Source organism: Euprymna scolopes, chromosome 2 (assembly GCF_053919585.1).
Source record: "Euprymna scolopes isolate OS-2025 chromosome 2, ASM5391958v1, whole genome shotgun sequence".
Lineage (NCBI taxonomy): Eukaryota > Metazoa > Mollusca > Cephalopoda > Sepiida > Sepiolidae > Euprymna > Euprymna scolopes.
Window position 1 is genome coordinate 204,802,555 of NC_136483.1, and position 23,547 is coordinate 204,826,101.

The 23,547-nt window shown below is 33.9% G+C and overlaps 1 protein-coding gene across 5 annotated transcripts in view; it reads left to right on the forward strand.

The window, feature by feature from the left end:
* The first annotated feature begins 882 nt into the window (after positions 1 to 882).
* Positions 883 to 23,547, forward strand: part of LOC145302519 (uncharacterized) — a 28,109-nt gene continuing 5,444 nt past the window's right edge. Inside the window, exons 1-10 of one of the 5 annotated variants that reach the window (XM_080144660.1) lie at positions 886 to 1,516; positions 7,621 to 7,767; positions 8,816 to 8,936; positions 9,709 to 9,875; positions 10,900 to 10,978; positions 16,450 to 16,548; positions 17,923 to 18,059; positions 18,804 to 18,900; positions 19,357 to 19,497; positions 21,891 to 22,159. In XM_080144660.1, coding sequence (XP_080000786.1) covers positions 1,418 to 1,516; positions 7,621 to 7,767; positions 8,816 to 8,936; positions 9,709 to 9,875; positions 10,900 to 10,978; positions 16,450 to 16,548; positions 17,923 to 18,059; positions 18,804 to 18,827 — 873 coding nt within the window. In that variant the 5' untranslated portion in view covers positions 886 to 1,417 and the 3' untranslated portion in view covers positions 18,828 to 18,900; positions 19,357 to 19,497; positions 21,891 to 22,159. Of the gene's footprint in view, positions 1,517 to 7,620; positions 7,768 to 8,815; positions 8,937 to 9,708; positions 9,876 to 10,899; positions 10,979 to 16,449; positions 16,549 to 17,922; positions 18,060 to 18,803; positions 18,901 to 19,356; positions 19,498 to 21,890; positions 22,160 to 23,547 lie in introns of all 5 variants that reach the window. The other 4 variants (XM_080144666.1, XM_080144661.1, XM_080144665.1 and 1 more) reach the window with 4 other exon arrangements.

The following is a 23,547-nucleotide window of genomic DNA, read 5'->3' on the forward strand; positions in this document are numbered from 1 at the left end:
GGCTTCCAAGTCAAGAACTTTCTACTGAGAACCAGTCACTGCAAGGATTTGTGTAGAACAATTAACCATCGTAAACTTTCTGAAACTAAACATGGCTTTCAACTCTAGACCCCCTCCCGACTTTCCCTTCCACCACCACCACCACTACGACCACCACTACTTTCATTACCGCCACCACTACTACTACTAACAATAATAACGAAAATAAAATTAACTATAATAATAGTAACACTAACATCAGTAGCAATAATAATAGCAGTAATAATAATAATAATAATAATAATAATAATAATAATAATAACAATAACAATAACAATAATAATAATAATAATAATAATAATAATAATAATAATAATAATAATAATGGATGTGAATTTATTAATTTATTAAAAAAAAACGACAAAGAAACTTAGAGACTCTGATTTCCGAAACTTTGATGATCCCTTCCATGGCTGAACCAGACAATACTTCATTCCACCAGAACTCCTAAAACGGCCAGAAATGATCCCTGATTTGTCGGATGGACGATCGGGTCTTTTCGCATTTTTGACGCCGTCTGTAAGGACACATAATATTATAGAGGATCACCCCCCTCCTCCTCCCCCTCCTCATTATTTTCTCCCTGATTCCTGTAAGCATCTCCCCATTCCCATGTAAGGATCGTATGCTTGTTTTCGGTTCTCCGGAAAACAGTGAGGGATCTATCAGTTAGATGAGGGCAGGGCAGGTAAAATTTACTAACACACCCCAGTAGGCATGATATTCTGATGAAACTCCTACCTTCACGGACATTTGAACATTTTTTAGCTTTTTCCCCTCTCACCACGAACTCTATTTTTGCACATATTTTTTAAAAAGGTCTAAACAATTGGAATTTTTACACACACACACACACACACACACACACACACACACACACACACACACACACACACACACACACACACACACACACTTTTAAGTAATATTAACTCCACGGAGTGATTGAGGTATTATGATGAATGTTGCCAGTCAAAAGTAATCTTCCAAATCAATTGTAATAGCATTAGTCACAAAGACCCTGCACCATTCCCCTCTCCAAATTTCTTATAGGGCCTTGTGCCTAAGTTTGTTGATTTTTTTAAAAACCTTTTTTCAATTTTTAATTGACAATGTAAAAATTTTGACGTAATAAACTATATAAATAAGATCTTAGCAACGATTTACATTATGACGTCATGCATGTTTGTTTCGATTTATTGTGCGAAATTCATTCTGATATATCTCGTCCTAGTGTACGCAACGATTATCAAAGTCGCAACTTACCTATTTACAACTTACCTATCTATCTATCTATCTCTCATATTCGTTTTCATCTGTATATAGTTGCTTTTTTATTATAGTTATTGTTACATTAAGTTATTATAGTTTTGGTATTATGAGAGTTTTGTGTTATAAATATCATTTTGAAATGGACAAGCGACCATCGAGAGAAAAATCCAAAAAAAGTCGAAAATCTCCTTACAGTCGACCAAGGGTAAGTAAACTTATAGATTCAAGAAAAAGACAAATTATGTCGTTTTTCTTATATTCTCGAATTATTTTTCAATCATAAAACAAGAGTTTTCATGATTTAAAATCAAATATATTTACTTTTTTTTGCTATAAAATGATTTTCCAAATGAGATAATGTTCTCGTCTTTGATTCCAGCAAATGTTGACCGAGTGTTTCACAATTTTTAACAAACGTGCGGTCTGTATTTAGATTATACATATGTATTTATTAATACACGTAAATAGATAAATAAATATAAGGAAAAGTAAAAAATTGGACAAATTCATGAAGTTTTGTAAAACATTTATTAAATTAAAAAAGCTATTCGTAAATGAATTGTAAATGTCATTACTTTCTTCTTACCAAGGCAGATGTGACAAAAGGTCTGAATATGGGGTTAAAAACTTGTGATTCCTAAGGTGAACTATGGATCTGCAAAAATAGCCATGAACAGACAGACCTGTCAGCGTTTCCGGATATGGGTGCCTAAGGCTATACACAATAAACAAAACTTTTCCTTAAAGAGATAATGCCTCTGGGAGAGTGAACATCCCTAGGACTAAACAGAACATTACCTCATCTGGCAAAAAAAAAAAAAAAAAACTGCTAGAAATATATCAGGTGTATCAGAATTTTCGTAGAAATTTTTCACACTCCTAACATGAAACTGCGAATAAAATATAAAAACTCGTAATTTCTCTTTTAAAAATGGGTTGTTTATTTTTCTTTATGGATTATACTTCCAAAATAAACGATTAAAGTTGTATAAAAAAAAATAATAGAAATATTATTTTTTTTTATTTTTTAAAAAACAGTAATGAAATTAATTGACTTTTATGAGTTCAGTATTATTCAATTTTTAAACTTTAAAAATCTATCTAAATTTTTCTATTGATTCTATTTTTACGATATTTTCAGGGTCAATGTGAAATTTTATGCTCTTTCCAATAAACGGAATTTAATACTTTAGACAAACGGTTTTTTTAATGCACGCCCCCCCGTTCTGAAATGTCTATTAAAAAGTAAATAATTAATTTACTCACCAACGTTTTATATATCACAAATTGAAGATAAAAGATCAATAAATAATATATTCGAATTTAAAACAAAAAGAGTAGTGTTTTTTAGAAATTTATCTGTAAAATCCGCAGTTTAAAACCTTTTTTTTTTAACCACGTTTTTTTTTTTTTAATGAAACCTTGGTCCTTGCTCCTTTAAATGAAAAAAGAATTAGGGGTTGAATTACATTTTTCGAGTAGTTATAAGCTTGGAAAACCTCACAAATGCGTAATTCAATAATAATAACGTTAATTCGAGAAATTAATTTTTAATCCCTCGTCCGTTCGTCTGTTCGTCTGTTCGTCCGTTCGTCCTTTCGCCTGTCTGTACTTTTCTCAATAACTACGCTTTGGAACTGATTTCTATATAGTTTAGTTTGTCTATACTTCGCGATAACTCTTGGGCGGACCCCATATGCTCTTTAGAGCTAAAAAAAACAGGTACTAGTGCAGAGAGTGATCCGGACGTAACTCAGCCACTGCTCGGCTGACACCGGAACACTGACGTCAACAGCCGGAGTAAGCCGAGCGTCGCCGTAACATAAAGCTGAGCCACTGAAAATGAGACGCGATGTTTTTCAACGCGGCGCGCGTTGCAAATTCAAAGCAGCAGACGACAATTTAGAAGAGGAAGAAAAGAAAAAGGAAAAAGGAAAAATAAAAACACACCAGTTCCTACATTAACGGAAAAGACACACAAGTTATTAAATTCAGGGCAAGAAGTGTAAAAAAATAATATGAATTTCACATCTTTATGTGACCAACTGAAAACCCCAGCCGGAGTACTGGATTTTTTGCCGACAAAAAAAAATTCCTGGCAAGGTCGAAAACGTGTTTGTCATGCGGACACAGCTGTCAGCTTATGAGAAGAGCAAATTCAGTGATGGCTATGACTCGAGGTGTCAGGCTAGCAATTGCCGAACGTATAATTCACTAAGGACTGGCACATTTTTCGCCAAGTGCAGGCTTACAATAGCAACAATTATCAAAATCATTCACCTGTGGGCCTACCAGCGAGCCACGAAAAAAGATCTCCAACGCGAATGCGGTTTAAGGTTATCACACACCATCGCCGATTGGAAAAATTTCCTGAGAGACATCTGTGGAGAATATTTTTCTCAAAAAAAAAAAAAAAAGATAGGGGGCCCGGGCCATACGGTGGAAATAGACGAAGCAGTATCCAATCGCCGAAAACATAACGTAGGCCGACTAATTACGCCGGTCTGGGTCTTCGGTGGATACAACCTCGTCGAAAAGGAGTGTTTCTTGGTGAGTGTACCAAACCGGAATGCAGAAACCCTCCTTCCCTTAATAAAACAGTATATTCTGCCGGGGCCCACGGTCATATCAGACTGTTGGAAGGCATGCAATAAAATGGAGGAATGGAGGGGTATCGCCATTTGACGGTAAACCACCACAGCCTTCATTTTGTAGATCCCGAAACGAAGGCTAGGATTTGATGTCCCTTAGAAATTTTTTATTCCTCGTTCATTGTACACTCAGGGGGACCATGCATGCTTCCCTTGTTATTTCTTCATATTGATTTCATTAAAATTAAATTTATGGGTTAATTTCGTAACGTTTCGTAAATATGATTTTTTTATTGTTAATATTACGTTGCTTTATTTTCATAAAAAAAGCAAAAATAATTTTATGCGTATTTTTAACTCTTAAAATTATAGCTTTAGTAAAGATGTTTTGTTTACACGTAATAATACATTTTCTTTAATATTAAAAACATTAAGTTCTTTACATTTTCTGATCGTTAATTAATAAATACTGAAAATTTCATAAAATCTAGTTGATTTCCTAAAATTTGGTGAATTTTTAATTGAAATGAAGGTCAAAATGTTTATACATTTTAGAGCTCGCCTATTCTTTTTGCACGTACCTAGCAATTCCACCTTATCGCTTTAGATGCTACCAAAAGCCAGGAGGCTTTCTACTTGATTAACTGTTATTCTCGAAATGCCTATCGTTTGAATTCCCTCACTCCACTATGTTTCACCGACTGTACCAACGAGAAAATTTTTTTAATAAAACAAGCATCTCGGTGTACGTGAAAATGGATGGCGACATAAGAGTAGAATTATAGTTGCAAACTTTGCGTGACGTCATAAATGATGAACGGTAGTTGCCAAAAACAGTATCACGTCAGAGACGATGACTAATAGTTCCTAATTACTTTCTTTCCCATTAGGGCAGAGTAAGACACGAAAACTGATCAAGTTTGGCGATTTGAAGCTATTTTTAGCTGATCTCTAGCCGCTCACTGTTCCAACGGCAAACTTCGTAAATTCTGGAACCCAGGTCGATTCCCAGTCAACTTCAACCGTCATTCACATCGCATTTTTCCAAGAAGAGTTAGGTCAATTGCCTTGTCGATGAACGCATGGTTGACTAAGAAGGAAATGACCGAGTCAGTGAGCATCAATTGTCGGATGGAGTTAATTTTAACATACTGTGTTGTTTGAAATAAAATGTTGTGATCAAACATGAAGGATGCAATGCAAGCAGTGGTGATAAAGTTGCCAATCGCCTAACGCCTTCCACTCTCTTTTAGCCGGAATTCACTATAAACCATAAAAGAGGATCCTTTGCACCAGCGTTTGGTAGATCCTACCTTTCGTGTTGCTCCCTATCTCAAATATGAACCAAAATTGCTGATTGTGTCTGCAGAAATCATGACGAAGAAGATGCCCATTAATTTCAGCTCCAACTTGATCCGTTGTTGCAATGATGGCAGTATTACAAACTATCATCCTTTTGAAGAACATCACAAATAAAACGATGGATGTTTTATTGGAACGGAACCCACAGGGCGTAGTATTAGTATAACCCTAACCCTAACCCTAATCCGCAGGGCGTAGATTTGTCTTCGAGACATTCTTTGAAAATCCCACTTTCCTATGCAACATGTTGGAGCTCATTAGCGGCAGACTGGGCATCGGCAAATATTTAGCGCGATATCATCTGCATGAGTCAGCAAATATTGTGCCCCATAATTGTCTGCATCGAGTCCTTCTTGTTAGTCTCAGCTATTTGTTAAGCATTACTAATGTAGGTTCCTATACGCAGTAAGGCTTAGCGGTTGCATACGAAGTCGGGGAAAGTTCAACTCAGAAAATACACGGGAATAACATAGAAACAAAGTTGCTGCACTCCAATGACTTGTATCACCGTGGTTTGTACGTCTTTGTTTGCTACACGCAGAGACAGAGACGGCTAGAGGGCAAAGAGTCCTGGATTTTAGTCAAGGCCCTGTTAGCCGGACTGCGGCTCTTATACCGCTTGAATAAAACGCCTGTCCATCATGGGTGGTCCTGCCAAGAAACAGAGTTCCAGGGAAATTAGGAATGACTACCATGTTACCACTTTCCCTATCATGATGAAGAAGAGGGTGATTCGCGGGATGTTGCTGTTGATTAGGATGATGCTAATGATGCTGATGATCATGACAATGGCAGTATTGGAAGGATCTCGACGTAGATTATGGATCGGTCTCCGCAGTGTTGGATGATGATGATGACGACGATGATGACGAAGACGACGATGATGATTTTTTTCGATTTCTATTATATTTGCATCCGACATTTCTGGACAATGGACACAAATGACTGACATTCTGTAACGATATGTATAAATAAAAGCACATTGAAAATGAAATCAAGTATCTCGAAAAGTACAGGTTTGCTAAAGAGGTGGTCTTGTAGCAAGCTGCTACTACTACGAGACTAGGCTGTATTCTCACCTTAGTTCTCTCTTTCTCCCTACTCTTTTCTCTTTTCCTTCCTTTCTTCTGATACGTCATCAGAGGTTCCAGCCAATGAAAAGCGAGAACGGTTTACGTGGGACATTCGAGTGAAGGAAACGTCCTTACTTCCACGGCGACTAGAGACAGAACACACGCCTCACTCCTCAATTCCCGTTAGGTAGCCAAGAGGAGCATTGAACATTAATACAGACTTTACAAAATGCACTGTTTTTCTTTGTAACCCGAGTTTCGGGAAAACACACATATATATTGGATATATAAAACCTCATGAATTCATAACAAAGTCGTGTTACACGTCCTCATTTTTATAAGAATAATACCATAGTCTCTCTCTCACTCTCTCTCTCTCTCTCTCTCTCTCTCTCTCTCTCTCACCCACTCCCACAACATCTCGAAAGCGGGTATTGAAAATGACAACCTCGGATCGAAAAAGGAAACGATTCTTATCTGTGAAAATGAATTTCTTAGTAATTTGATATCTTCAATTACTTCATACGGATACAGAAACCTTTTCTCAAAATCCCATATTCTACATCTCTACCATCCATTTTTTGCATATTTTCACATAAATTCTCGAAATAAAGTTATCTCAATAAAAAAAATAAGATTTGGAATTTTCAGCAATAAAAAGCGACTTATTTATTCTCTTTCGTTAGATTTAAATCAAAGGAACTTTGAACTTTCCTCTTGTATTTACTTATAATTATTAATATTGTCTGAACATGAATATGAAAAAATGACTGCAGGATTAAATACACGATGTTGAGTCTTCTATAAAGTTTTTTCTTCTGGCGTCATTTCATTGTCATTACTTTTTTCTATCTAAGCAAATAATCTCTCGTTTTTCTGAAGATAATGATGAAAATATTATTATAAACAATAATAATATATTGTAAAGATAAGTACAACTTTCTTTGACAAAGAAAGTGATTATAAATACTATAATTACTATGTTTATAAATACTATATTAAAATAGTAATATATTGCTCTGAAATTACATTGAGCTTCTTAAATAAGGATTGATATATAATTTCTACAGATAAGTTTTATAATTAATGAAAGTTCTAGGTAATACAAAGCCACTACGAATATAAATTTTAAATCATCAGTCATAATCGTAAAACGATCAACTCTTTTTCTAATGCAAATATAACCTAATGGTTTCCACAAATAAGAAAATCTGTTTTTCGACACCAAGTCAAAAGTTAAAGACTGTCCATGATAAATTTGTTACTTTTTTCACGTTTGCTAGGAACCAATACCTGGTCCAAGCACGTCTCCCACCGTTGTGACTCCCGCCCCATCTGCCGGCAGAAAAATCACGTCTAGAAAGCGAAGATTGGAGGAGAGAATGAGGGACGGAGGATATAAACGACGCAGAATTGAGGAGATTAACGCTGTAAGAAATTGAGCATACCTTCACTTTCTTCACACGGATTAACTTATCTTTTTCTCAAAATATTTTTTTATATCGTTATATAACCTTTTATGTCGATTCAAAGATAATTATGACAATGTTGGTATTAACAATAATAATATATGGTATAATTACAAATTTCTTATACAAATTTCTTATACATTATAATATATACAAATTAATACACGCACATTATATATGTCTCATAATTAATCAAAGGTTTACGTAATAAAATGCCCTTTCGAATCAAAATCTAAATTAATTAGTCATAATCGAACTGTTAAACGATAAACTCTTTCTCCAATGTAAATAAACCCTGAAGTTTAAATTCTAATGATTTCCACTAATAGTAAAATCTGTTTTTCGACGCCAAGTTAAAATAACCTTACAGGTTGTTTACGATAAATTTGTTACCTCTTTTCCACGTTAGTTAGGAACCATTACTGTGTACAAGCAGGGATGGGACCGGGAACATTTTAAGAAAATCTCTCTCTCTCTCTCTCTCTCTCTCTCTCTCTCTCTCTCTCTCTCTCTCTCTCTCTCTCTCTCTCTCTCTCTATCACTCTGAATATTCGACGTGATCGGTCGTCTTCATCTCTGTACAGACTGATTAGTACCCAATGTATCATAAGTAATTGTTTGAATCTAGAGTAAATATAAAGTTGTCAATCACCCCAGTAAAGACAAAGAACTTCCCATATGTGAAAAACATTAACTTGATACTGCTTACCTATGTTCACAACATGGTCGTCCTCAAATCTAACGCCAGCAAAAACTTATCAACCGTAATAATGAGTAATCAAATTGAACCTCTTATAAGTATTTCTAAAATGTTACTATGAAGCCTACAGTCTTTATTGTTTTGAGTTTGTCTGGGTTTTTTTTCACAATTTAACGCGCATTTTGGTACTTTTATACTTCATAACGGGACACCAAATTTTCCACAGACAAAAAATTAATTGTTTCATGCCTCATGTTAAAAAGAAATATGTTTTTCAAAAGAAATATGTTTTTCATTTTCGTATCACAGCATTTCGAATACAGTTCCCCATGCAACCAGCTTTCTTTGGCATCGCTTCAGCAACAGCCAATAGAACATGCATCCATGTTGTTTTTTCCTCAGCCAGAGGACGCGGGCTGGCGTAGAGAAAGTGAGTCTGACGACGTTCTTTCATCAGAGTAAACACGCAGTAGTGTCTGTATCTTTCCCTCTTCTCTCCATCCTCTCTCTCTCTCTCTCTCTCTTTCTCTCTCTCTTTCTCTTAATCTTTTTCCCTCTTTATTTATATTTATCCGTCACTCATTCACTTATCTACCTCTTGTCTCTATCTCTTTACAATTGGTTTCTTTTCATCGCCCTATTTGTCCCACTCCTGCTCTATATTTTATTGTTTGGCATACATCTTATATTGCTCTCTCTCTCTCTCTCTCTCTCTCTCTCTCTCTCTCTCTCTCTCTCTCTCTATCTATCTATCTATAATCTCTCCCTCTCTTTTTCTCTATTAATCTGTCCTTTCCCTCGCTCTCCATCTCCTATCTCTTGCTTTCTCTCCATCTATTTTACTTTGTTTGTCTTCATTTTAATTCATCTACCTGTCTCTCTCTCTTTTCCAACAGTTTTTATCTCCCGCCCTTTATCTGTTTCCTCTCTTTTCTATCTCTCAATATACTCTTTTATTCGTTTTTTCTTGTACAAAAATGTCTCTCTCTTGCTGGTTTCTTTTACTCACACTCTCCTCTTTCCTCTCTAGTGCACAAGCTATTCTCTCTCTTCCTATCTTTAAAATGTGATCGTTTATGTCTCCCTCGCTAGTCTAGCAGTCTCTAGCCTTGGTTTGTTTCTCTTTTTTCTTCGCTAGTTTTTCTATTTCTGTCGACTGTTAAAGACATGACTAAATTTATTTTTTCGTAATTATCTTTCAGCTCAAATGGATTGCTCAGAAGATGTATTTGCACCAACACTCTTGGATATGCCAAACCCATATTATACAATCGAGGCACCTTCTACTCCTCCATTTCTGGGTGTGTTCATCTTTGGCAATACCACACAAACATCTCCCGCTATGTCTGGAGGTCAAGTTTCATATTCAGTAAGTGTTGGTCCCCCGATTCATCGGAGAGGGACCTATGTTTTCAGTGGCGTTCGTGCTTCCGTGCGCCCGTGCGTCTTTGCGTCAGTTAGTCCGGATGATTACCAGATAGCCGTCCATTAGTTTTCCCTGAAATTTTGCCACAATTGTATTTTATTAAATAAATGTGCACAGTAAAAAATTTTTTTCGACAATTCCCGTTGCGTCCCCAGAGGCTCAAAAGAGGTAAAAGTGCCCCAAAATTGCCAAAAATGACACGTTTTGACCCATAGCTTTCATCCATCCATTAGATTTTTCTGAAACTTGGTCAAAATGTGGATGTCATTGTTCTTAACATAAATTCAGTATGGGTGACTCTGACAAAATTCTGGTTCGCATTCCTCTGGGACTTTTAGGGCTAAAAAAACATGTCTTTTTGGAGCAGTTTTTTTATATTGCTCAAAAACTTGATATGTAAGCATGCATAGTGATTTTCCACGGGTTTGAATTCAAATATGCATATCTAAAGGCGTGAAACTGCACCGTTTGTCCATTTTCACTGGGATTCGGCGTTGCCAGGAGCTCAAAAGGGGTCACAAATGCCCCAAAATTGCAAAACATGATATTTTTTTACCCCATAACTTTTGCTCCGTCAATTAGATTTTTCTGAAACTTGGCGAAAATGTAAGGTAACGTTGGCCCTTCACACTTCTCACAATCCTCATTTCTTCACTATTTTTTGTGGCATCATCTCACATGCATGGGGGGGGGGGGCACGCATGTGCGACTTCTTCCTGTTATTCTAAAAACTTGAGTTGGCGTGCTCTTACAAAAGTATATCTCTGAATAATTACTGTTGGTTTCCGGATGATAAAAATGTTAAAACGAGTCGAGGTCGGCTATGGTTGTTTCAGCTTTTTTCCACATATTCGTACACGACTTTGATGCATTTATTAACATACGTGTAGAGTCTACATTTTGTGGCAGTGTGAGTATTTTGTCATATCTGAAAATAAACTGGAATTTATTTCTCATTTTATCACAGACTTGGAATTCCTCTCCAAACATACAATATTCTATGCCCAACTTACAAATACCAAACGTGGCAAATTCTCCAGTTACAGGTGAGATTTTAAAGTTATTCTCATTAATTCCGGTATCAGCAGGATCTCTTTTCTCTCTCTCTCTCTCTCTCTCTCTTTCTCTTTCTCTCTCTCTCTCTCTCTCTCTCACACACACACACACACACACACACACACACACACACACACACATATATATATATATATATATATATATATATATATATATTGGTATATTTAGGCAGCATTTTTTCATTCAAGCAAATATTATTAAATACAACGGAGACATTTTGTCTTATAATTCTTTTTTTTAATTTTTCAATTTTTCGTATTGTCTTTTTTGTTTCAAAATCAAAAATATTAATAAAGGATCCATACATGTTGCTGTTACGAGCGCTTTCGATTCATCCACGAATCATCATCAGGTGTTAAAAATACAGGATTGCGAAAATGAGGATTAAAAATGAAAACTAAAATATATATAGTCAGTGATGAGTTAAAATAAAAGTCGATTAAGAATAAAAGTCGATTAAAAATTCGAGTGTTAAAACCAGCAAGTTCGTAGACACCATGTACGAAGTCCGTCCAACACGGACTACGCAAGACATTTCAGAACGTTACTGCTTTTTTGAAATGCGATGTCATTTATATTAGGTTGAAGAGTTCTAATGTACGACGCTTCAAGAATCTTTAATTTTTTTACATTATTTTCCCGTTGTATAATTTTTGTGTTGTCAACGAGGACCTTTCTAACATTGGAGGAGGGACAGCTATGTTCTTTTTTTAAATGTTTGTAAATCGCGCTTGTGTCGTTAAGGTGCATAGTTATTCGCCGGGACAACGTTGTTGTTGTATGCCCAATGTATGTATCATTTTTGGAGTTACATTCTCCAATAGAGCATTTAAATTTATACACTACATTGGTTTGCTCCAACGTTTTTATCGCCGGTGAAGAGTTGTTTTTAACCACAAGGTTTTGTGTTCGAAATTTCCTATAATAGATAATAAATTTAATTTTAAAATTACTGTCAACAGGCGTCAAGTATCTTCGTATAATATTTTTTATTGCATTTTCTTCGATTCTGAAATTAGGCGTCATTTGATTTTGGTAAAATATATTAATGGGGTTTGCATTGCGGTGTTGGCTAACGTTATTATTCTGGTTATCGGAAGATTGTAGCATTTTTTTTTATTTGTTCATCAACAATGTAATTGGGGAAATGATTATTGATGAGTACTTGTTTAATGTTTTTTATTTCAATTAGCAATGCTTTTTTTGTGGAGGATATCATTTTAGCGCGATTTAGTAAATTTTTTATTATGGCTATTTTGTACCTTTGTGGACACTCACTTTTAAAGTTCAGGAGGCTAGAGTTTATGCTAGTTGTTTTTTTTATATACAGATGTATTACAAGTGTTATTAGACGTATCAATAAGGACATCAAGAAATGGAATTTTATTGTTATTATTTAACTCTACTGTGAATTTTAAAATTGAATTTTCTTGAAAGAGGTGCTGTAATTGGTGTATCTGTTCATTATTTTCAGCTAAAATGAGAATGTCATCCACGTAGCGTACATAAATTGGGGGTTTTATGTTGTTTTTAAATATTTTGTTCTCTAAGTCAGCCATGTAGAATTCACTTAGGGTTGGTCCGAGGACTGATCCCATTGCCACACCGTCTATTTGAGTATAAATGTTACCATTGTGGTCATAGAAGGGTACTTCTGTAGTGCAAATTAGTAACAATTTTTTTAAAACTCTTTTGTTAATTTTAAGTGGGGGGAGTGATGGATTATTATAAATGTTCTTGATAATTATATCTATTGTTTCTACTACAGGTACATTTGTAAATAAACTTTCTACGTCAAGGGAAGAAATTATTTTGTTTTCTGGTTGCATTGATTTTAATATTTGTATTAGTTCGTGTGTGGACTTAACGCTATATTTACTAGTTAAAGATTCTTGAAGCGTCGTACATTAGAACTCTTCAACCTAATATAAATGACATTGCATTTCAAAAAAGCAGTAACGTTCTGAAATGTCTTGCGTAGTCCGTGTTGGACGGACTTCGTACATGGTGTCTACGAACTTGCTGGTTTTAACACTCGAATTTTTAATCGACTTTTATTCTTAATCGACTTTTATTTTAACTCATCACTGACTATATATATTTTAGTTTTCATTTTTAATCCTCATTTTCGCAATCCTGTATTTTTAACACCTGATGATGATTCGTGGACGAATCGAAAGCGCTCGTAACAGCAACATGTATGGATCCTTTATTAATATTTTTGATTTTGAAACAAAAAAGACAATACGAAAAATTGAAAAATTAAAAAAAAGAATTATAAGACAAAATGTCTCTGTTGTATTTAATAATATTTGCTTGAATATATATATATATATATATATATATATATATATATATATATATATATATATATATATATAGCCAGTAGAGTTTAGTTTCCTAGAAGTACATCCAATGAAACAACATGTGTCTACCAAAATAGTGCTCAATGAGTGAACAGAGATTTGTCTATACATAAGCAGTAATTTGTTGCTACACAGTAATGAGCATGTTTCGGTCTTCTAGTTTTTCGTAACTAGAGACCTCTTCAGGCAACAACGAATTCCGCTTTTGAATATAAGACAAATTGAAAATGTAACTTGCTCTACTTCCGTATTTAGCACTCTTGTATTAACCTCGTTATATTTCACTGGTTGGTTACCCTACCTTTGAAAAATAGCAACATCAGTGTGTGTGTGTGTGTGTGTGTGTGTGTGTGTGTGTGTGTGTGTGTGTGTGTGTGTGTGTGTTCTAATTATCTCTCTTGCGACTCAACCTCTCTCAAGAGTTTCTTTCTCTCTTCCTCTTTCTCTTTCTCTCTAGCTTTTCGCTTTCGCTCAAGTTTCTATTACTAGTTTGTTTTCTCCCCTGTCTTCTCTCTCACAAGTTTCTATCTCAGGCAGAAACATCTATCTCTCACAATACGGCGTTTTTTTTTACTCTCTTTTACAAGCGTCTTTGTCTCTTTCTCTATTGATAATGTTTATTGTTTAAGTTAACTAATTTCTTCCGATTGATTCTTTCTTTGAAAAAAGTTCTCTCATTTATTCTATTCTTCTTTTTTCCTCTCTCTATTTCTATCGGCAAATTGTCTCTCTTTATCTCAAGTTTCTCATTGTCTCTCTTACTTGTCTCACGAATTATGTCTTTTTCTTTCGTGTTAGTTTTCTCTCGTTCTCGCTTGTTTCTATCGCAAATTTTAAATCTGTCTTTTGCCTTACTTTCTCGCAAGTTTTCCCAAGTTCTTCCGCACATAAATCTCTCTCTCTCTCTCTCTCTCTCTCTCTCTCTCTCTCTCTCTCTCTCTCTCTCTCTCTCTTACGGATACACTGAGACTTGCTTTTTCCGTCACTCACTTTTGTTTTTTCATTTTTTTCTCTTTTTTATATCTATTTAGATAATAACTTTGCATCTCTCTATTTTATTGGTGTACATAAATATTATATTTCTAAATCTCCCCCCTCTCTCTGTTCCTTTCTCACTCTCGCACTTTCATCTATATATCTATAAAAGTGAACGTGTCTGTCTGTCTGTGTGTCTGTCTGTCTGTGTGTCTGTGTGTCTGTCTATCTGTGTACATTTCCCTACGCAATAACTCTGTCAATTTTTAGTCTATAGACTCGAAATTTGAAATACCGGGTACTGAGATTTGGGAAAATCGATGTGACGGGTGTCAGCCAGAAATTTGGCTGTTAAGGGGTCAAATTTCAACGATTTGACCTTTAAGAACTCTACCAAACTCCTCCGACACTTTTGGGTCTAGACACTTGAAATTTTAGATATATGTTCCTTGAACCTGGATCTAACTTAATAAAGTGATTTGAGCCCGAAACTATAAATTTTAAGGGATCATAATAGGGGTCAAAGTTTTAAAAAATTAACCATTTTTTTTGTTTCTTTGCTTTTTTTGCACAGCATACACCTCCAAACACCCGAGCAACGCTGGGCACCCCTGCTAGTTATCTATAAATCTCTCCCTCTATTCTTCCCTATCTATCTATCCTTCTCTCCCTTGCTCTTCTTCTTCTCTCTCTCTCTCTCTCTCTCTCTCTCTCTCTCTCTCTCTATCTATCTATCTATCTATCTATCTATTTATCTTTTTTGTCTTCATTTTTATTCTTCTACCTGTCTACCGGGCAAAAATAGGGGGACCTAGTTTTGAAAGCCGATTTATCATAATTTTTTTGTAGGTTTCCGACTACTTTTTGATTGTATTTGAAAGATTAAAGTTAATTTCCTTAAGGAAAAAAATATTTGTACACGTGAAAAAAAAAGTTATGAAAATGTTTTCACCGCGAGCTAACCAAATCAGCTTAACTTTGAAGTTAAAGAAATTAATTGTAAAAATCCTTTAAAAGATTCATATTAGTTTTCTGGGTCTATTTCAAAGATAATTAGTAAAGTCCTAAGATATTGAATTAAATAAAAAAAAACACCTTGTTTATACAAAATACAGCTTAATTAGCCCTCAAAAAATAAATAATTATGCCGTTCGGCAAAACACAACCGATAATAGGTTGTAGACATGAATATACGGAAGGCCAAAATTTCAGCGAATCAAAACGCTGTTTCAAAATGAAGCCATGATAGTAAAAGGGGGTAGGGGTGTCAGATTCCCCCCCCCAGACGGGCATCCATACATCACTATTCTGAACGTTTGTATCGATTTTTATCATTTTTAATTTAATTATTTTTTATGTTACTGTTTTTAAATTATTTTTTTTTTTTAATTATTGTTCGAGATTATATAAAAATTATGTTACGCCGAAAGTTTCACGTTCTTGCGAGAAAGGAAATTATTAAAATCTTGCATATAAAAATTATGTGAAGTCTGTAATTTAAAAAAAAAAAAAGTAAAAATATTTTTGCTATTATAATTTTTTGTGTGTGAAAATATTCAATAGACAATGCTTAATTCAATGGTAGTATCGGTAGTTCAAGAAATTTTTCTTCGAGATATATCGAATTCATTAATACGGACTTTCGGGCTTTTTTTCGTAATATTCTTGTAAAAATTATTTTACTTATTTTTTATTGTTACAAATTACGATGCTGTATTTATATATAAAAAAGCAAAAATAAATTCTTGCGTTTTTTATTTACTACTGAAAATCATAACTTTAGTAAAGGTATTTTTTGTTTAAATAAAATAATACATTTCCACTCAGATTTAAATAAAAATAATTAGTTCATAATATTCGGCGATCATTATCTGATAAATACTGAAATTTCATTAAAATAAATGGAGGGGTCAAAATGTTTATACATTTTGGGCATCGGCATTCATTTTGCCCGTACCTACTAATAGTTTCTATCTCCCTCCCGCTTTCTGTTCTCTCTCTCTTTCTCTCTCTCTCTCTCTCCCTCTCTCTCTCTCTCTCTCTCTCTCTCTCTATCTATCTATCTATCTCTCGATATACTCTCTTATTCATTTTTTCAGCTCAAATGGATTGGTCAGAAGACGTAGTTGCACCAACACCCTTGGATATGCCAACCCCATATTCTACAATCTTGGCACCTTCTGCTCCTCAACTTCCGGGTGCGTTCATTTTTGGCAATACAACACAACATCTCCCGAGAGATCAAGGTTCAAGTTCATATATATATATATATATATATATATATATATATATATATATATATATATATATATATATATATATATATATAAGCTTGCAGAAAACAATTAAAGAATGTTGATAAATTTCCTGTAAAAAACAAATCAAAAACTAAATTTAACTTATCGCAGACTAAGCACTGACATAAGCTGACTTTTAAAAAAGTCTACTATATATATATATATATATATATATATATATATATATATATATTAAATTGTAATTCAATGAATTTCAAAAAACTCTCATTGAAATGAAATGAATTGGTTGAGTTTCATATCAAAGAATTTTTATTATTCTAAGCAAGACAATGAATGTTTTAGAAAGTTTATCTCCTTAACCTATAGGGTTTCGATGTCTACCATCTCATCAGAGGAGTGAAAATATTAGCAAATAGTTATAAAGGTATGCACCCTATTTGCTAAAGTCAGTGAGACATGGAAAGTCAAAGTGAAAATAATACATTTATCAGAAGTCCTGGACTTCTGATAAATGTATTATTTTCACTTTGACTTCTGATAAATGTATTATTTTCACTTTGACTTTCCATGTCTCACTGACTTTAGCAAATAGCGTGCATACCTTTATAACTATTTGCTAATATTTTCACTCCTCTGATGAGATGGTAGACATCGAAACCCTATAGGTTAAGGAGATAAACTTTCTAAAACATACTTTGTCTTACTTAGAATAATAAAAATTCTTTGATATGAAACTCAACCAATTCATTTCATTTCAATGAGAGTTTTTTGAAATTCATTGAATTACAATTTAATTTATTTGCTCTATCTTGCATATCGAGCAATTCTTGTTTAGATGGGATAACTTATAGAATATTACTGCCAGTAATATTTTGTAAACCAACAATCTCGCGTTTACATAATCACTGATTGTTAAATAAAAACTATTCCGAAGTATATATATATATATATATATATATGTGTGTGTGTGTGTGTGTGTGTGTGTGTGTGTGTGTGTGTGTGTGTGTGTGTGTGTGTGTGTGTTCTAATTATCTCTCTTTCACGAGTTTCTTTCTCTCTTTCTCTTTCTCGCGAGCTCTTCGCTTTCGCTCAAGTTTCTATTGCTAGTTTGTTTTCTCCCCGGTCTTCTCTTTCAAATATATCTCCTTCACAATACAGCGTTTTTTCCCATCTTTTTACTAGTTTCTTTGTTTCTTTTTTATTGTTTCTTTTTATATTAATATTTTGATTTTTTATCGATAGTTTCTCTTATATATATTGGATTAGTTTTTCTCTACGTATTTTATTGCTAAAGAGATCTTAATTTTCTTTCAGCTCTCCCAAATTCTTTTCCACACACATCATTTAATCAATCGATCCCACCTCTACCACCACTGCCACCTGTCACTACCATTTCCTCCAGACAAACCACGAACATAACTTTTTCATCTTCAACATCAACCAGACGTCGAGTAAGTTTTCATCTTTTTCTGAGCACGTTGTTTTTCTTGTTGTCATCAGGTTTACTCATAAGATTTATTTTGAATCGGAATCTACACTTTACGGGCAATATGCAAAGGAGCCAGCCAGCTTTTAATTGACAACCAACTACAATCATGGCCTTCAAACTATTGCGGACATCAATAGGTTTTTATTTTTGGTTTTAATTAAAGTGTTAATATGGGTGATAAATGTTTATTTAATAACCCGTAATACAGAAATATTCTACTACGATCTGCTAATCAAATTAAAGATATCAAACATATATAATCGATAATATACTCATCCAAAATAAAGTAGATACACAGAAAAAAATAGTGTCTGGAAGAGTAAAACGTAAACTAATTATTCCATAAATTTTTTATTGTAATCTACAGCCATTTTTAAATGTTGATTAAGATCAATACATGAAAATTGGTTTCTTTAAATGTTTCTTCAAGTTATTTTAAGAGCAACGAACAATTTGATCACATGTCCTATCAAAACCTGTCATTAAAAATTAATAATGTCAAATATTAATATAGAAGAATGTTCACAGTTCAAACAGAATACAGACATATATATAAACTCTGAAAATTGTTTAAACTATACGCCTTACTCCATGCTTCTTTTGCTAAATGTTTTAAGGCTTATATTACGAAACTCACTGTCTATGATTTTCCACAATTTCTATTGTTGACTTTCTTATTTTGTATTTCTTTTTTTTTTCGCAATAGAAACGTACGGCCGTGAGACGATAAAAAAATCTTAACCACAACAACCATCAGCATCAACATTTATGAACACCAAATGCCGCAAATCTTACATCAGCAGGTAAGATTGAAAAAAGTCTCACAGTTGTTCTATTCTTTCTTTTTTTTCTCTCCATTTCTATCGGCGGATTGTCTCTTTTTATCTCAATTTTCTCTCTTACTTGTCTCACGAATTATTTCGTAAAACAACAAACTTCCATTTTTATTCCAAGCACTAGACATTAAAATGTTAATTTTCTATCGTAAGCCATTTCGCTCGAACGTTACTTCCTTTCTCTTGCGTGCGCGTCATCTGTCTTTACAACTAGTCTCTCTCTCTCTCTCTCTCTCTCTCTCTCTCTCTCTCTCTCTCTCTCTCTCTCTCTCTCTCTCTCTCTCTCTCTCTCTCTCTCTCTCTAACTATATTTCGTTATCTCTTTTTCTCTTTCCAACTCTCCTTTCCTATTTTCTACATTATTTTCGTATAATTTCACTCACAAAATAGGTTTTATTTATGTTACTCAAATTCTTCTTTCAGCTCATTCTATTCCAATTCCACCTCCACTCCCACCTGTCACTAGTTCTTCATCAGGCATTTTCCGTTTTGGAGAGAGTAGGAATATCACACCATCAGCATCAACATCGCAGTCACCAAATGTCACAAATCCTACATCAGCAGGTGCGATTGAAAAAGTTATCACATTAATTCTATTCTTCTCCTTTTTCTCTTCGTTTCTATCGTCAGATGTCTTTCGCCATCTCAATTTTCTTATCATCTCTCTTACTCGTCTCACGAATCATGTCTTTTCATTTCGTGTTAGATTGCTTTCTTTTTCGCTTCATTCTTTCTCTCTCTCTCTCTCTCTCTCTCTCTCTCTCTCTCTCTTTCGTTTGATTCTCTCTCTTTTTCTCTCGCTCTATCATTCTATTTTATTATCTGTTTCTTTTTCCAACGCTCTCTATCTATTTTCTATATTATTTTTGGATAATTTCATTAAATTCTCTCTAATTATTTTACACGTTAAAATGATCCCAAATTTTTTCAGTGCAAATGTCCTAGCTAGTATTTACTCCGTATGCGAATTACTTTCCATCTCCATCACCACTTGCCTCGATTACGCCATCTGTAGAACCCACGACTAACACTTTTTGTTCAACTTCAACGTCAACCACACGTTCACTAAGCTTTCATTTTTTCTGTGTTTCCTGTTTTGCTTGTTGTCGTCAGTTTTTTCCATTTGATTTATTTTGAATCCCGTATCCGCATTTTACAGACAATATTCAAGGAAACCTATACAAGTGTTCAGCGAGGCTTTTCTTTTATATTTATACAACATCGAATAGTTAAAATACATTCTACACATCATTAAAATTTAAGAAAGTCTAATAATAATATAGATAGTTCATCGTTCATACAAAACATTGACATAGAAATAAAGTTTGAAAATTGCTCAACATATAATTTTTAGTCCATGCTCATTTGCTAAATATTTCTAATCTATTATTGTAAAACTCACTGTCTTTTCAACCACCGACAACCACTACTTCTTGAATTCCTTTTCATCTTGGGCTTCAACATCAACCACACGTTCAGTAAGCTTTCATTTTTTTTTTTTTTTTTGAGCACATTTATTTTCCTGTTTCTCTTGTTGTCACCAGTTATTTTATCATTTGATTTATTTTGAATCGAAACCTGCATTTACTGACAATAATAACAACGAAGACCTGAGCAACATACGGGGGCCGGTCGCCTTCTTTTATTGACAACGAACTATAAACATGACACTTTAACCCGTGACAGACGTCAATAGCCTTTCTTTTCGGTTTTAGCTAAAAAGTTCCAATAGAGGATACATTTTTATTTAAAAATCAGATTAGATTCATGATACAATAGTAATACATTAATATCCCTATTTACTTTGCCTCCCCTCGAGATCAGAGTTAGATTTTAGGGTCGTTTTTTAATGGGGAGAAAAGGAACACAAATAAACATAAAAAATCTCCTCAATTAACCGAGAACAAAAAACTTGATAATATACTATAGTCTGATCTTGGCTCGAAGGCCAAGAGTTTAATGACCATCTGCTATAAAAGTTTTCGAACGTAACTGTTATTACATCTGCTATAAAAGTTTTCGAACGTAACTGTTATTATATCTGCTATAAAAGTTTTCGAACATAATTGTTATTATATCTGCTATAAAAGTTTTCGAACGTAACTGTTATTATATCTGCTATAAAAGTTTTCGAACATAATTGTTATTATATCTGCTATAAAAGTTTTCGAACATAATTGTTATTATATCTGCTATAAAAGTTTTCGAACGTAACTGTTATTACAATTAGTCTATCTCGCACGCTCTCTGATATTCTCAATCTTTCGCTCGTTTACCTCTTAATTTCATTGGATACTTATTTTCTCTATTTCTCTTTCTCTCTGCCTACTACCTCATTATCTATCCACCTTACCCCCCCCCCTCTATTACTCTAGTTTCCAAAAACACAAGGAGGCGGTCAACCTTGAGTTAACAACTAGCCACAACCATGACACTTTAATAACAATAACATGGCGGGCATTTATAGCTTTTCTTTTCTTTTTAAGCCAAGAGTTAATGTGGAGGATAAATGTTTATTAAAAGGATCAGAATGAATACATTGTCTATTCCCCCGCTCTTTCTCCCTTTATTATTCCTTCTCTCTCTCTTATTCCTTCTCTCTCCCTCTTTTACTCTCTTTCTCTCTTTTTAACTTTCATGTTTATTTGAATAGTGTTTTTTTACTCGCGAACTTCTTGACTAAGTTAATAAAGAGGATAAATATTCATGAGAATAGCCAGAATGGATACACACACGCACAAACACATATATATATGTCTTTCTCTCTCTCTCTCTCTCTCTCTCTCTCTCTCTCTCTCTCTCTCTCTCTCTCTCTCTCTCTCTCTACCTCTTACTCTTTCTCTCTCTCCTTCTCTTACTGTCTTTCTCTCTGTCTGATCAGTATTTTGATAGTTTTTTTCACTCGCCAACTTCTTTTCTCTATTTATTTTACTAATTTTCCCCATATTTTCTTTCAGCTCCGATAGAATGACCAACATCCAGTTCATATTCATGTACAGCACCAACTTCTTCGATTACATCACTACCTTCCTCAATCACGTCATCATCTTTCTCAACCACATCATCATCTTCCTAAATGACACCATCATCTTCCTAAATGACATCATCTTTCTAAATGACATCATCACTTACAACACAACCCACACCTCCCACAGCCACTACGCCGGGCATGTTTGTATTCGGCCACGATAAACTCTTCTTATATCACAAACACGTAATGTCGAAGGTAAGATTTAAAACTTTCTCAACTTAATTTCAACCCGCCAAGTTTTATCCACCTTCATCTTCAGGCTACCTTTCTCTATCTCTATTTTTTACTATCTCTCTTACCATTCTTGAGAAATTTTCAGCTTCTCTTTTTTCTCACCACTTGACTACATCTCTTCTTTTTCACATCTCTCTCTCTCTCTCTCTCTCTCTCTCTCTCTCTCTCTCTCTCTCTCTCTCTCTCTCTCGAGTTTTATTATCACGGTTAAATCCATCTACCTAAGAAAAATGTTCTTTTTCTGTTTCTCTAACTTGTTTCTCTTTATATTTCTTTGGATAATTATTCTCTCTTGCTTTTTCTTCTCTCTTTTTATTAAGTTTCTCTCACTCCTTCAATCTACTTCTGTCGTTAAAGAGATCCAAAGTTTCTTTGCAGCTCAAATGAGTTGACATGCAATGCATATGTCTACAAATCGATTTCCATCTCAGCCTCTCAATTCTTCAAGTAGAAGTTCCGCAGTAGAGACACCTTCCACCTCCACACACCTTAATATGTTCATCTTTGCTTAAACTATAAATAAATCTTCTATTTATTTAATGTTCAATTTCACACTGGATGTTAAAATATTCGTTTTTTATCGTAAGCTATTTATCTCGAGTATTTATTTGTTTATCGTGTCATCTCCCTCTTTCTCTCTCTCTCTTTCTTTCTCTCTCTCTCTCTCTCTCTTTCCCTGTGTGATATATACAATGTTATAAAACATTACAAAATCACAGAAGTATCACAAAATTCATATTCATGTTGTTTTGTTGCTTCGACATTGAACCTTTAATTAAATCACATATGCTCTTAAAGGGTAAATCCATTGATATTGAGCTTAATTAATTGCGGCAATTTTGAATAACTTTATTGAATATATATATATATATATATATATATATATATATATATATATATATATATATATTATAAGTATATATTAGTTTACAAACGTAGGTTAATCATTAACTTGAAAGGTACTCATTTTATACCAATCGTAATTGATTGGAAAACGTTTCTCATAAATACAGCTTCTGTAATAAAAATTCTTTTTTATGTAAATTTAGAAAATTTTGGAAAATTCGAATCTCAATGAATACCTTTTTATTATGTTCCAGAACATAGTGTAATATAACAATTCTCCAAGTTCCAAATATCAAGTTTTCTCAGTCGGTCATTTATTTCTTAAAAAAGTAGCCATTACAATATTGTTTTATATTGCAACTAAACATCTGCTAAATTATATTATTGCTGTACGTCATCATCAAATGTCACGTCATCATCAGATGTTTACCTTATAAAACTTAGGAAAAACATTATGGACAACAGAACAGAGTTCAAAATAGACTTCGTAGCTTAGTGGGTGA